This window comes from Scomber japonicus, chromosome 1 (assembly GCF_027409825.1).
Source record: "Scomber japonicus isolate fScoJap1 chromosome 1, fScoJap1.pri, whole genome shotgun sequence".
NCBI lineage: Eukaryota > Metazoa > Chordata > Actinopteri > Scombriformes > Scombridae > Scomber > Scomber japonicus.
The window spans coordinates 35,981,103-35,996,769 of NC_070578.1; the positions used below are offsets into that span (position 1 = coordinate 35,981,103).

Here is a 15,667-nt window from a genome sequence, read left to right on the forward strand (position 1 = left end):
TTGTCCTCGAGTCAAGGAAGGAAGGGAGGGAGGACGAAGGAAGGAAGGGAGGAAGGAAGGAAGGAAAGGAATGAGGAAGAAGGAAGAAAAGGAATGAAGAAAGGAAGGGAGGAAGAAAGAAAGGAAGGAAGGATAGGAGGAAGGAAGGAAGGAAGGGAGGAAGGGAGGAAGGAAGGGAGGATCAGGAAGGAAAGGAGGAAGGAATGAGGAAGAAGGAAGGAAAGGAGAGAGGGGGGGAAGAAGGAAGGTAGGACAGACGGGAGGAAGGGAGGATCAGGAAGGAAAGGAGGAAGGAATGAGGAAGGAAGGAAGGAAAGGAATGAGGAAAGGAAGGAAGGAAGGATAGGAGGAAGGAAGGAAGGAAGGGAGGAAGGGAGGATCAGAAAGGAAAGGAGGAAGGAATGAGGAAGAAGGAAGGAAAGGAGAGAGGGGGGAAGAAGGAAGGTAGGACAGACGGGAGGAAGGGAGGATCAGGAAGGAAAGGAGGAAGGAATGAGGAATGAGGAAGAAGGAAGGAGAGAGGGAGGAAGAAAGGAAGAAAGGAAGGAAGGAAGGATAGGAGGAAGGAAGGAAGGAAGGAAGGGAGGATCAGGAAGGAAAGGAGGAAGGAAGGAAGGAAGGGAGGAAGGGAGGATCAGGAAGGAAAGGAGGAAGGAATGAGGAAGAAGGAAGGAAAGGAGAGAGGGGGGGAGAAGGAAGGTAGGACAGACGGAAGGAAGGGAGGAAGGAAGGATTATTTCTTTAAGTAAAGTATGGTTTTGGTATCTCTGCTCAAACTCTGGCATTGAATCTATATCTTTGTGTGTGTGTGTGTGTGTGTGTGTGTGTGTGTGTGTGTGTGTGTGTGTGTGTGTGTGTGTGTGTGTGTGTGTGTGTGTGTGTGTGTGTGTGTGTGTTTATGTAGCTGGCTGCTTATTGTTTGGAAAAGCAGTTTTTCAGCCCACGCGTTGAAGCTGTTTCTTTACAGCTGGACTCAGTGACCACACACAGCATCTCGCACGAGTCCTTAGAGTCAAATTCATTTTTTGGCTTCACACACGTTCATGAACTTGGACGTTTTTAAGCCGAGACGCTTCCAAACTTTAATCCAACGCTGAGATAGAAATCAGAGATACTTTAGTGGTCAAATTAATCTTCTTATAAAACTCAATGAAGCATATTTTCCCCAAATTTTGGAGTATATGTTCATAAAAGAAACTTCTCAAATTACCCGCTCCTTAGACGTTAACACACATTCTAATTTCAAGTTTTTCAAAATAAAAGTAAATATTTATGTTAATTTTTGGAACAGTTAAATTTGGGGGATGTAATCTGAACTTCTTGTGTGTGTCTTTGTGAACTTTCATTGAATTCAGAAAACTTTCACTTTAACACACAAACATCAATTTAAAAAAAAGACAACAATTTACAAATACAGCACTTTAGAGAAAGAAAAAAAAAAAAAAAAAAAAAGGCTGAAAATGTGAATCATGAGCCGTCGATGTTAGTCTGCGAAGGAGCCGTGAGTCCTAAAGCTGGAGGTTAGTAAGAGAAGAACTATTGATTAATGTTTTCAGAAGTACCAAAACTGGCAAAGATGAGTGGAAAACTACTAAAAGGAGAGAAAGAGAGAGAGAAAGAGAGAAATAAATAAATTAATATGAATGAATAATAAATCAACCGTCTTTAACAGTCTTTTTTTTAGTGGAGAGTCTGCGGCCATCTATCACAGTGCTTCAAAAAAGGAAGAAAGGAGAGGATTATTGAGATGTTACAAATCAAGCAGAGATTTACGAAGGATAGAAATCAGGATATTACGTAGCCAGGAGCGATTGCAGCAAAAAAAAAAAAAAAAAAAAAAAAAGAGGAGACAAAGGACAGAATTGTTTGGCTGCTGTGTGAGTGAGGGATAAAAGCAGTAAAAAAGAAGATAGGCTGTGGAGGGAAAAAGGAGGGTGAGAGGGTGAGAGAGAGGGAGAGAGGGAGGGAGAGAGGTCAAGGGTCACCTGTTGAGTTGTGATATTAATCTAAACCCCGGCCGTTTTTCCTCAGTCCATGGCTGCTGTTCCCTTTAAAACAGAGAGAGAGACAGAGGAAAAAAAAAAAAGAAAAAAGAACGACAGATAAAAATTTACTGGGTGAAAGTAGAAAAACCCCCGTGGCAGTTGAGGACAAAGAAAGTCCTGCTGTTAAGTTTTGTGAGTTAAAATAAAAAAAATAAAAGAGATGTTGTTGATGTGTTATACAAAAAAAGAAGAAAAACCCTGGAATAAAAAATTTCAAAATAAAAGTCAAATGAAGCACAATACCATTATATACTTGAAGAGAATGGAAAAGACAAAAATGAATACAAAAGGATGACAGGAGAGGAGGATAGATGAGATGGAAAAAAAAAAAAGAAAGAACGACAGATAAAAATTTACTGGGTGAAAGTAGAAAAACCCCCGTGGCAGCTGAGGACAAAGGAAGTCCTGCTCTTAAGTTTTATGAGTTAAAATAAAAAATAAATAAATAAATAAATGAAAAAAAGAGATGTTGTCTGTGTTGGTGCATACTAAAGAGAAGACAAACCCTGGAATAAAAAATTTCAAAATAAAAGCACAATACCATTATATATCTGAAGACAATGGAAAAGACAAACATTTCAAAATAAAAGCACGATACCATTATATATCTCAATAGAATGGAAAAGAGAAAATGAATACAAAAGGAAACCTGCAGCTGAAGAGAAACTCTCCCATATCTGTAATGGAGGAGGAAAGGAGGGAGGGGGGGAAGGAAGGAGGAAGAAAGAAGGAAAGGAGGGAGGGAGGAAGGAAGGAAGGGAAGATAAGAAAGGAAAGGAATGAGGAAGGAAAGAAGGAAGGAAGGAAGGGATGAAGAAGGTAGGAAGAGAGGACGAAGGAAGGATAGGAGGAAGGAATGAGGAAGAAGGAAAGAAAGGAGAGAGGGAGGAAGAAGGAAGGAATGAGGAAGAAGGAAAGAAAGGAGAGAGGAAGAAAGAAGGAAGCAATGAAGAAGGAAGGAAGGAAAGGAGAGAGGGAGGAAGAAAGAAGGAAGCAATGAAGAAGGAAGGAAGGAAGGAAGGAGAGATGGAAGGAAGGAAGGAAGGAAGGAAGGAATGAAGAATGAAGGAAAGGAGAGAGGGAGGAAGAAAGAAGGAAGCAATGAAGAAGGAAGGAAGGAAGGAAGGGAAGGAAGGATGAAAGGAAAGGAGGAAGGGAGATATTCTCTCATATCTGTAATGGAGGAGGGAAGGAGGAGGGAGGGAAGGAGGGAGGGGGGAGGGAAGGAGGGAGGGAGGGAGGAAGGGAGGGAGGAGGGAAGGAGGGAGGGAGGGAAACCAGCTCTCTGGAGGGAAACGATCCGATTGGCCAGAAAGAGAAACGACGTGAACAACTTGATGTGAAGAGTCATTGAGTCTGAAACCCTGAAGAGGGAACACTGAGTGAGTGGATTCATCTGAAGCACTCCCTCCCTCCTTCTTCCCTTCCTTCCCTCCCTTCCTTCCTTCCCTCCTTCCTTTCCTCCTTTCCTTCCCTCCCTTCCTTCCTTCCTCCTTCGTTCCTTCCTTATTCCTTCCTTCCTCCCTCCTTCTTTCCTCCCTCCTTCTTCCCTCCCTCCTTTCCTTTCTCCCTCCCTTCCTTCTTTCCTCCCTTCCTCCTTCCTTCCTTCTTCCTTCCCCCTTCCCTTCTCCCTTCCTTCCTTCCTTCCTCCTTCCTTCCTTTCATCCCTCCCTCTTTCTTTCCTTCCATCCTTCCTTCCCTCCCTCCTCCTTCCCTCCTTCCTTCCCTTCCTCCCCTTCCTCCTTTCCTTCCCTCCTTCTTCCTTCCTTCTTCCCTCCTTCCTTTCCTTTCTCCCTTCCTTCTTTCTTTCCTCCCTCCCTCCCTCCCTCCTCCTTTCCTTCTCTCCTTTGTTCCTTCCTCCCTTCCTTTTTCCTTCCTTCCTTTCTCCCTTCTTTACTTCTTCCTTCCTTCCCTCCCTCCCTTCCTTCTTTCCTCCCCTCCCTCCTCCTTCCCTTCCTCCTTTCCTTCCCTCCTTCTTCCTTCCTTCTTCCATCCCTCCACTCCTTCCTTCTTCCTCCCTTCCTTCCTTCTTCCTCCCTTCCTTCCTTCTTCCTCCCTTCCTTCCTGTCTCTGCAAAAACATAAATAAATAAATAAAAAAAATAAATAAAGGGGGGTCTTGACTCTTCCTTTTCAGAGTGAAAGCACCACTGAAACAAACCGCTGTTGCAAATCGTCTCCTAAAAATACATCTGGTCCGCAGAAGAACTGGAATGAACTTCCTCTTTGTGAAAGGAGCTTTAGTGACTCGACAACCTTTGTTAAAGCCGAGCTGGTTGTCATGTTCCTGGCACGCTCCGCTCCGCTCCCTCGCTCGCTCCGCTCTCACCAGATTGTATCTATTAAATTTGTATCTTGCAGAATTTGTCGGCTTTAATTAAAAGATTTGCATGCCGGCGCCTCGGATTGCACCGTCGTCACTTTTATACATATTTGGGCGATGATGTCATAGAGGAGAGAAGTACGAGCCGTCAGATCAGCAGACGGGTTAAAAAGTCAAGTTTGGTCAGATTATCTAACCCTACTTCCGGGTCAAACTGACCCGTCTGTTTTGACTGTTCCTTCTTTCCTTCCTTCCTTCCTTCCCTCCCTCCTTCTTTCCTTCCCCCCTTCGTCCCTCCCTTCCTCCTTCGATCCTTCCTTCGTTTCTTCCTTCTTCCTTTCTCCCTTCCTTCCTCCCTCCTTCCTTCCTTTCCTTTCTCCCTTTCCTTTCTCCCTTCTTTCCTTCTTCCCTCCCTTCCTTCCTTCCTTCTTCCTCCCTCCTTCTTTCCTTCCTTCCTTCCCTCCTTCCTCCCTCCCTCCCTTCCTCCCTTCCTTCTTTCCTTCCCTCCTTCCTTCCTCCTTTCCTTCCTTTCTTCCTTCCTTCCTTTCCCCCTTCCTTCTTTCCTCCCTCCCTCCTTCTTTCCTTCCTTCCTTTCCTCCTTCGTCCCTCCCTTCCTTCTTCCTCTGTTGCTTCCTTCCTCCCTCCTTCTTTCCATCCCTCCTTCCTTCCTTTCCTTTCTCCCTTCTTTCCTTCCTTCCTTCTTCCCTCCTTCTTTCCTTCTCTCCTTCCTTCCTTCTTTTCCTTTCTCCCTTCTTTCCTTCCTTCCCTTCCTTCTTTTCCTTTCTCCCTTCTTTCCTTCCTTCCCTTCCTTCCTTCCCTCCCTCCTTTCCTTCCCTCCTCCCTCCCTTCCTCCCTCCCTTCCTTCCTTCCTTCCTTCCTCCTTTGTTCCTTCATTCTCCCTTCCTTCCTTCCCTCCCTCCCTCCTTCCTCCCTCCCTCCTTCCCTTCTTTCTCCCTTCCTTCCTTGACTCGAGGACAACAGGAGGGTTAAGGTCCAGTAAAAGTGAGTGAAAGTTTTTTTTGTGTGTGATGTTACCGCGTTCCCAGGTCTCAGCTGTTTACCTTGTTGAGTTTAATGTTATTAATACTGATATGAATGTTGGCCAACATGGCTGGGTTAACATGCTGCGGGGCCCTGGGGCAAAAAAAACAAGCTGTGGGCCCCCTGTGACCCCCCACCCCCCCCACACACACCCCCACTATCTGTATCCTATCATTAATTAACATGTATTTAGCATTATTCTCTCTTATTTTTCTTTATTTTACTTTATTTAAATTCCATGATTCTTATTTCCTCTTGTCTGCATTGGTCTCATTTCTCTTCTCTTCTTCATAATTAATGTTCCCTCATCGTTTTTATTCCTTCTTTTCTTCTTCATGTTGTCACTTGTTTCTGTCTTGTTATCAGTTTGTCAATCAGCTGTGAAACACTTTGAACTATATTAATCTGCGTGAAACCCTGCTATATAAATAAAGTGTGATTTGATTGATTGAAGATAAACTACCAGCTGGCTCGAGCCCCAGAAAACCAAACCATGTGTCAACTAGTTTAGATACACAATCTGTAATAATTGGTTATATGCACCATGTAAGCACGACATGAAGTTAATTAAGGAAGGTATTAAAACTGGATTTGCCCCTCAAATTACCACCTTTACATACTGTTCAGGGTCAAATTTGATCTGTTTTTAACATGTCAGAGCTGTAAAAACACCCTGTACATGTTTCTGTTAGCTGGACTTTTCCTAATGTGATGCACAGTTTACAAAAATGGAAATCAAATGCATCTTTTTTTTGGTTTTTGTGCAGCTGATACACATCTTTGTATGTATAAATGTACAAATATGACCAGTGTTTATTTTAAAAATGAAAAAAATCACCATTTAACCCTGCTGTTGTCCTTGAGTCAAGGAAGGAAGGGAGGGAGGAAGAAGGAAGGAAGGAAAGGAGGGAGGAAAGAAGGAAGGAAAGGAGGGAGGGAGGAAGAAGGAAGGAAGGAAGGAAAGGAGGGAGGAAAGGAGGGAGGGAGGAAGGAAAGGAGGGAGGGAGGGTGGAAAGAAGGGAGGAGGGAGGAAAGAAAGAGAGAAGGAGGTAAAGAAGGAAAGGATGGAGGGTGGAAGGAAAGGAGGGAGGAGAGAAGGAGAGAAGGAGGTAAGGAGGAAGGAAGGAAGGTAGGTAGGAGGAAGGAGAAAGGAAAAGAGGAAAGGAGGAAGGAAGGAAGGTAGGGGGGAGGAAAGAAGGAAGAGAGAAAGGAGGGAAGGAAAGAGGAAGGAAGGAAGGACAGAAGGGAGGAAAGGAAGGACAGAGGAAAGAAGGAAGGAAGGAAGGAAGGTAGGAGAGAGGGAGGGAGAAAGGATAAGAGCAAGGGAGGGAGGAAGGAAGGTAGGGGAGGAAAGAATGAAGAGAGAAAGGAGGGAAGGAAGGAAGGAAGGAAGGAAGGAAGGAAGGAATGAAGGAAGGAAGGAAGGAACAGTCAAAACAGACAGGGTCAATTTGACCCGGGAGGACGACAGGAAGCTGTTGGTCTCCAGCTGTACTACAGGGGGCCTTTCATCCTTTTCATGCAACACTGATGAAACTACAATACAGACTATTACTCCACATGACACCTGGTTACACCACTGTGTCTGTCATCGTGAGGTGTAATAGATTATGTTTAGCCTGAGATGTGTGACACAAGCGGAGGAATGCAGATACACCGTGCCACTGCTGTACTCCACCCATCCAACAACAAACACTGTAACACAATTACATGATGATGCAACCGTTTGTTACCGCCGTGCAGGTTTTTTTTTTTTTCTTGCCAGCTTCTGTCCTGATTATTCATGCTGGATAACGTTGATCTGATGCTTCCGTTAGCTTATTTAACTCTTTAATCTTATTGGTCTTGGTTGTTGTTATTTGAAAAGGCTTTAACTTTGGCATGTATTAATTTGAATAGGGTCTTGTAAGAGTGTCAGATAATCACTTAACCCTCCTGTCGTCCTCCCGGGTCAAATTGACCCCATCTCTTTTGACTGTTCCTTCTTTCCTTCCTTCCTCCCTCTTTCTTTAATTCTTCCTTTGTTCTTCCCCTCCTTCCATACTTCCTTCTCTCCTTACTTCCTTCCTCTTTTCCTCCATCCTTCCTCCCTTCCTTCCATCCTCCCTTCTTGTCTTCCTTCTCTCCTTCTTGTCTTCCTTCTCTCCTTACCTTGCTCTCCTTACTATCTTCCTCTTTTCCTCCATCCCTCCTTCCTCCCTTCTTTCCTCCCTCCCTCCCTCCCTCACATGATGATGCAACCGTTTGTTACCGCCGTGCAGGTTTGTTTTTTTTTTCTTGCCAGCTTCTGTCCTGATTATTCATGCTGGATAACGTTGATCTGATGCTTCCGTTAGCTTATTTAACTCTTTAATCTTATTGGTCTTGGTTGTTGTTATTTGAAAAGGCTTTAACCCTCTGGTTGTCCTCGCGGCAAGGAAGGAAGGGAGAAAGGGAGGAAGGAAAGGAGGAAGGAAGGAAGCTAAAAGGGAGGGAGGAAAGAAGGAGGGAGGGAGGGAGGGAGAAAGGAAAAGAGAAAGGAAGGAAGGAAGGAAGGACAGAAGGAAGGGAGGAAGGAAAGGAAAGGAAAGGAGGAAGGAAGGAAGCTAAAAGGGAGGGAGGGAGGAAAGAAGGAGGGAGGGAGGGAGGGAGAAAGGAAAAGAGAAAGGAAGGAAGGAAGGAAGGACAGAAGGAAGGGAGGAAGGAAAGGAAAGAAGGAAGGAGGGAAGGAAAGGAGGACAGAAGGGATGAAGGAAGGAAGGAAGAAGGAAGGAAAGAAGGAAGGGAGGAAGAAGGAAGGAAGGAAGGAAAGGAAGGAGGAAGGAAGCTAAGAGGGAGGGAGGAAAGAAGGAGGGACGGAGGGAGGGAGGGAGAAAGCAAAAGAGAAAGGAAGGAAGGGAGGACAGGTAAGAAGGAAGGAAGGAAGGAAGGAAGGACGGACGGACGGACAGACGGAAGGAACAGTCAAAACAGACAGGGTCAATTTGACCCGGGAGGACGACATGAAGGTTAACTTTGGTATGTATGAATTTGAATAGGGTCTTGTAGGAGTGTCAGACCATCACTTAATAACCTTTGACTTCCTGTTTCCAGACTAGACGCCATTAAAGCTGCAGTTGCTAACTTCGAGGAGAGAGAGAGGACTTAGCATTAAATTTGAAGAAGTACAACTTTCAGCCCCTCCCCCTCCCCCTCCCTCTCCGCTGCACTCCTGCCCTACCTCCAAAGTCCCTCCCCCAGAGGAGGCCGACATGTGCGCGTGACCACGTGCGTGCACACAATCGGTAATACATGAACTACACTCCACACAGCTAGATTAAAAATGCTTTACAGTGACTTTCACATGGCTATACCTTACCTAGAAACTCAGAGATATGAGGGTGACCGAGCTGAGGAGGAAGGGTGAGGGGCCTGTGTGGAGGAAGGGGGAGGGGCCTGTGAGGAGGAAGGAGGCTGTGAGGAAGAAGGGGGAGGGGCCTGTGAGGAGGAAGGAGGCTGTGAGGAAGAAGGGGGAGGGGCCTGTGAGGAGGAAGGAGGCTGTGAGGAAGAAGGGGGAGGGGCCTGTGTGGAGGAAGGGGGAGGGGCCTGTGAGGAGGAAGGAGGCTGTGAGGAAGAAGGGGGAGGGGCCTGTGTGGAGGAAGGGGGAGGGGCCTGTGAGGAGGAAGGAGGCTGTGAGGAAGAAGGGGGAGGGGCCTTTTTTTGTTTTGTTTTTTTACAGATTACTAGTTTCATGTAATGCTGTCTTTACATAGTGACAGTCTGAGGAAATATGACAAAAAGTTACTTTTTATAAGACTTACCAACTGCAGCTTTAAACTAAGACATCTTCACTGGAGGTCTATCTGATAGTGCCGTAGTTAAATTTAAGGAAGCACTGACACATTGATCATCTTGCTGATGGTGCTGCAGAGACTTCACTGGTTAATATTACAAATTCCCTCCAAATTACACTGGACTAAAAACTTCTCTCTATGCTTGTCTTGTTATATCTTTAGTGCTGTATTTGACATCATCGACCACCACATCCTATTACTGAGACTAGAACGTGTAATTGGTATTAAAGGAATTACATTTAGCTGCTTTAAGTCCTACACATCAGCTCGATTTCACTTTGCACATGTTAACGATGAATCCTCGTGCATGCTAAAGTTAGACTTGGACTTCCTTAAGAAGCCAGATGGAAACAAATCAGTTAATGCAAAATGCCAAAACATGCCAAAAAACTGAAGTTGTGCTTGGCCTTAACCCTCCTGTCGTCCTCCCGGGTCAAACTGACCCCATCTCTTTTGACTGTTCCTCCTTTCCTACCCTCTATCTTTAATTTTTCCTTCATTCTTCTCCTCCCCTCTTTCTTTGCTCCCTCCTCCTTCCATCCTTCCTTCCTATTTTCCTCATTAATCCTTTCCTTCCTTTCTTCCTTCCTTCCTCCCTCCTTTCCTTCCTCCCTTCCTTCTCTCCTAAATTCCTTCCTCTTTTCACCCTTACTCCTTTCCATCCTTCCTTTCTTCTCTCCTTACTTCCTTAATCATTTCCTTCCTTCCTCCCTTCTTTCCTTCCATCCTTCCTTCCTATTTTCCTCATTAATCCTTTACTTCCTTTCTTCCTTCCTTCCTCCATCCTTACTCCTTTCCTTCCTTGCTTGCTTCCTTCCATCCATCCTCCTTTCCTTCCTTGCTTCCTTCCATCGTCCTTTCCTTCCTCCCTTCATTCTCTCCTAAATTCCTTCCTCTTTTCATCCTTACTCCTTTCCTTCCTTCCTTTCTTCTCTCCTTACTTCCTTAATCCTGTCCTTCCTTCCTCCCTTCTTTCCTTCCATCCTTCCTTCCTCTTTTCCTTATTAATCCTTTCCTTCCTTCCTTCCTCTCTCCCTCCTTACTCATTTCCTTCCGTGCTTGCTTCCTTCCATCCATCCTCCTTACTCCTTTCCTTCCTTTCTTGCTTCCTTCCATCCTCCTTTCCTTCCTCCCTTCCTTCTCTCCTAAATTCCTTCCTCTTTTCATCCTTACTCCTTTCCTTCCTTCCTTTCTTCTCTCCTTCCTTAATCCTGTCCTTCCTTCCTCCCTTCTTTCCTTCCATCCTTCCTTCCTCTTTTCCTCATTAATCCTTTCCTTCCTTTCTTCCTTCCTTCCTCCCTCCTTACTCCTTTCCTTCCTTCCATCCACCTTTCCTTCCTCCCTTCCTTCTCTCCTAAATTCCTTCCTCTTTTCATCCTTACTCCTTTCCTTCCTTCCTTGCTTCTCTCCTTACTTCCTTAATCATTTCCTTCCTTCCTCCCTTCTTTCCTTCCATCCTTCCTTCCTCTTTTCCTCATTAATCCTTTCCTTCCTTCCTTCCTCTCTCCCTCCTTACTCCTTTCCTTCCTTGCTTGCTTCCTTCCATCCATCCTCCTTACTCCTTTCCTTCCTTTCTTGCTTCCTTCCATCCTCCTTTCCTTCCTCCCTTTCTTCTCTCCTAAATTCCTTCCTCTTTTCATCCTTACTCCTTTCCTTCCTTCCTTTCTTTTCTCCTTACTTCCTCCCTTCTTTCCTTCTGTCCTTCCTTGACTTGTGGACAACAGGAGGGTTAAACACCTTAGAAACACATTATTAAATGATATCGCTGCTCTGGCTGGCATTATTCTTGTCCTCCAGCAACACTATAGGGAATCTGGGAGTTATCTTTGATCAGTATATGTCTCTCAACTTCGACATAAAACAAATTGCAAGGTCTGCGTTTTTTCACCTATGTAATATTGCAAAGTCAAGTTTGGCCAGATTATCTAAACCTTCTCCCGGGTCAAATTGACCCCGTCTGTTTGGACGATTCCTTCTTTCCTTCCCTCTTTCCTCCCTTCCTTCCTCCTTCGTTCCTTCCTTCCTCCCTCTTTTTTCCCCTCCTTCCTTTCATTTCTTCCTTCCTTCCTTCTTTCCTCCCTCCCTCCTTCCTTTCCTTTCTCCCTTCCTTCCTTCCTTCCCTCCCTCCTTTCCTTCCCTCCTTCCTCCCTCCCTTGCTTCCTCCTTTGTTCCTTCCTTCCTTCCCTTCCTTCCTTTTCTTTCTCCCTTCCTTCCTTCCCTCCCTCCTTTCCTTCCCTCCCTCCTTTCCTTCCCTCCTTCCTTCCCTCCTCCCTCCCTTCCTCCCTTCCTCCCTCCCTCCTTCTTTCCTTCCTTCCCTCCTTCCTTTTCTTCCTTCCATTCCTTCCTTCCTTCCTTCCTTCCTAAGTACAAAGTACAAAACTAGGAAAAGAGATCACATTTCTCCTACTTTAGCTTCTCTGCACTAGCTTCCTGTTAATTCTCCTCACCTTCAAAGCCCTTAACGGTCAAGCACCATCATATCTTAAAGAGCTCATTGTACCCAGATAGGAGAGAGTATGCATGACAGATGAGCAGACAATGATGTGAATCAAGTGGTGTCTTCACGGTAAGTTACTCACTAGATTGTGAAATACATTCCTGGAAAGTTAATAAACAATGACGCTATTATTTTGAAATATAACCCTCTCCCATTCTGCTTATATGTTATAACATTAAGGAGTGTGACTAATGACAGCGTTACAGCGATGTAGTTTGGTAAATCCTCCAGAGCAAAAAAACATCCCAGTCATCAGATTTGCAAGAGTAAAAATGTTTAAGTCTGATTTTCCACCAAATGCACTGAAAGTTTCTAATCAATGTTCTCAGCAGATGTGGAGCAAAACCATCAATTTCTGATACTGTGACCGTTGCACAGATTACATACTTTGATTCACAAGGAAAAAAATTCTGATTGGAGTTTAATCCCTTGAAATAATGGTTGAGAACAAAGCTGTAGGATAAATCTCATCGCTAGTTTAATAAGAGTAGAAAATGTACCTTAAACATAAATATAAATTCATCATTCATTGGTGAAGAATATATAAAGCATGCATTGCAAATTCCAGCTCAAATGCATAATTCAGTTAATGTCTCACACTGTTTATTTATTTATTCATTTATTTATTTTACAGATGGCTGAGGGTGGAAGAAGTAAGGTGTGGGACTACTTCACCCAGAACCCATCTGGTACACTCATCTGTAATATCTGTGCAAGATCTGTCAGTCGGGGATCAAGCAGCCTCAAAAAAAAAAAAAATACAATTAACTTGTGGGCACAACATAGAGAAACCTATCATGAGGGACACGATAAAGCAGCCCCATCATGAAATAACACTACCCAAGCTCAAACCATAGACTGTATAAAAGAAATGGACGTAACATCCGTGACGTCACCCATTGGTTTGTGGACTGCTGCTCGGAAGCCAATAGTTTCTAATCTAGGCAGCGCCATCTTGAAAATTTCAGGTGCATGCTGGGAAAAATAAAAACATGGATTCTACTTATATGGGCATGAGGCGGGGCCATGGGTGGCGGAGTGGGGAGGTTGCTATGGTTGCAAGGGCTGGATCTTGAGGACATTGGGCAATCAACCTGTCAATCAGGACGTAGCCACGCCCTAATGCATACCCTGCTTTATCGTCACATATAAAATCAGGGAGGCCAAAATGTCCCAAATGAACATCATACTGCATTGAAGAAGGCTTTAAACTAGCGATTGAGACCATAAACACATTTTGAAAACGTTTACTGAGGTTAGAAATCAAGTGAGAAGTTGGTGAATTCTCCATTGACTTGTATAGAGACGGTCGCCCCCTGGTGGCCTTTTGATAGAATGCAGCTCTAACTTACTTCCGCGTTGGCCTCATTTCAGAGGACCAGAACTCCCCGTCTGGCTCAAACTAGTGTTTCAAAAGACCACAAAGATGACCTCAACTGACCTGAGACAAAAGGAGCTGGACACACTGATAATGCAAATGACCACAGCTGATATCCTGCCTTATGCAACTGTGGAGGGGAATAATAGCTTTAAAAGATTACTGACCAAGCCGGAGTCGAGGTAGAAGTATTTCAAAACCATAAAATAAAAAAAGGAATTCAAGCCACAAATGTAATTTATATGCTGATAATATCTATCTATTACGATCAACAAATCTCCCTGCAGGAAGAAATCAATCTCACACATCTCAGACTACACCATAAATAATTCTTCCTATCTCATTGAACTCAAGACATGCAACAGTAACTTTTGGTATCAGATATCAGGATATGAACATCTCCTCCAGGTTGTTAAGACTTAATTCAGCTTCATTTCATCCCATAATAGTCCAACCTCTCTAACTGGATGAATAGCGACCATCAAGATGAAAGTTCTACCTCAAATCCATTACATTTCTGATCAAACCTAAAGCCAAATGATTCCACTGGAAAAATAAAACATCTTTCAAAAACATGCACCTCTCAAACTGTCTCATATATCTTGGATTCAAGTAGAAGATTTACACTTGGTTGGCTCAAGCATTAAATATCACAAATGCTTCAAAAGTCCAATCATTTCCTCCACTCTGACAGCCTGGTGGAAAACACATATCACAGCTCTGACTATGACTCCGTGCATTGACACCTCAGCTCAACAAGTCTCCTCGTCACTTCATTTGGAATTTTTTACTCCCCCCAAAATATCAGTATCCACATCATCCCCAAAAATCCAGTATTACTCAGGCTCTGCTTTTTATAGGACGGATCAGCAATCAGACCACCTAGCCCTGCTGTAAAATCCCTCATGAATCATCACAAAACATCTCCCAGAGCGGGAGAAGAGGAAATTTTAAGATCCCTTCCCTGGAAGGCTTTTCTACAGCAGCATCTCCAGGGAGCTTGGTCTGAGATTCATCCCGAGAGAGGCTGGTACAGGAATAGCAGGCCAAAGATGGGTGAATGGAAGAGGAGGAGGGCGTGGGACAGGATCATGGCTCTGACCCTGAAGCAGATGGTCTCTCTAAAGGGACGCAATCCAGGGCTGTACTCAGGTCTAATGCCTGAGGACCGCAGGAACCAAGTCCTTAGAAGAGCTATCCTTCTCAGACACCAGCGTACAGCGATGCCTCATTTCTGAGGAAGCACTGTACTTCCAAGTTAACGCTAATGGACAGATGGTGGGCTCACCACAGATGGGCAAAGTAGGGAAATCATTTCTTTTTTTCCCCTTCTAGGGAAAAAAACCCACAAAATCAGCCTCACCAAATCCAGAGAGATGATAAAATCTGTTGGCCAGACTGCTGGTCATGGAGCGGTTAAAGGCTATGTGAACAGCTCTGTTCCTCTGCATTGCTGTCATGCCTGTTGATCCCTCAGCACGGGCCCGCTGCCTCCAAGTTTTGATCCATTGGAGGCTGGGAAGCTCGACATGAATCACCCTGTTATAAACATACAGCAGTACAAATAGAGAGCTAACTGCAACCAAACCACTCACAAATGCTGCTTTTCAGAAAATGCATGCTTACTGTGCACATCTCTTTTGCCAGTTTCAATTTTCGTTGATTAGAACTGGACGCCTTACAGAGTTTTTTGCCATTCGCCTCCGTGCTTTGATAGGCTCGGTGTACAGCAGATGGCTGAATACGCTGCTGCGGTTAGTTAAAGCACTGAAACAGTTAAAGAGCTCTGTGGCTCTTCTCCAGAGCTGACTGGCGGTAATGCAGTGCAGATGTGGTTGGCGTTGTAAACACTTACCGCCCCACTCTCCCCTGAGACGGACAAGCAGGGAATCTGCCTCTCGCTGCAACAACACAAGAGGCTATGATCATTTACATGGATGGAGGTTTGGTTTAGACACCAATCTGTAACTTTTGGGGCGAGATGAAAATGATTTTTTTAAAGATAATTAGCATATCCATAATAATCTCTTGCAGAGGAGTGGAGCAACATAATTTTTTTTTCAATGAGATTTCCCAACAGGCCACTGGAAGAAGAGCCTCCCTAATCTGGCAAGACTTCAGCAGCCCAGACTCTGATTTCTCATTTCCCCTCCAACAGTGGGTCATACTTATCAAAGCAACAAATTCAGTCAGTAGTCTAGGAATATAAAAAAAAAAATAGCTTTTGTACGCTTTCCTTTCCTTCTGCCCACCTACAGAGCTCACAGGACACTGACACGCTTGTGATGAATTACTGCTGTAAAGAGCATCAATCATGAGATAATTTGTGAAATTACTAGGCTGTGATGGAAACATCCGCTGCTAAATTCTCAGGCAGACTACATCAGGCAATGTGGGCCTGATGTGATTGGTGTTGTCTGTCTGCTTAAACCCTCGGGTCTATCCAGAACACTTGGGAATTATGCAGCTATCCATCATCTAAAAGTTGATGCCAACATATTCTGTTTGCACAAGAATACGTATTTGACAACATATTTTAAAAGTAGACTGATGTTGCTGCGATGATGATGAT

General features: G+C 44.4%; 1 protein-coding gene across 1 annotated transcript in view; it reads right to left on the reverse strand.

Annotated features, from left to right (window-relative positions):
• The window catches only part of crtc3 (CREB regulated transcription coactivator 3), a 94,866-nt gene that overhangs the window by 36,831 nt on the left and 42,368 nt on the right, over positions 1–15,667 (reverse strand). The window contains 1 exon segment of the mRNA XM_053324285.1: positions 1,986–2,048. Coding sequence (XP_053180260.1) covers positions 1,986–2,048 — 63 coding nt within the window.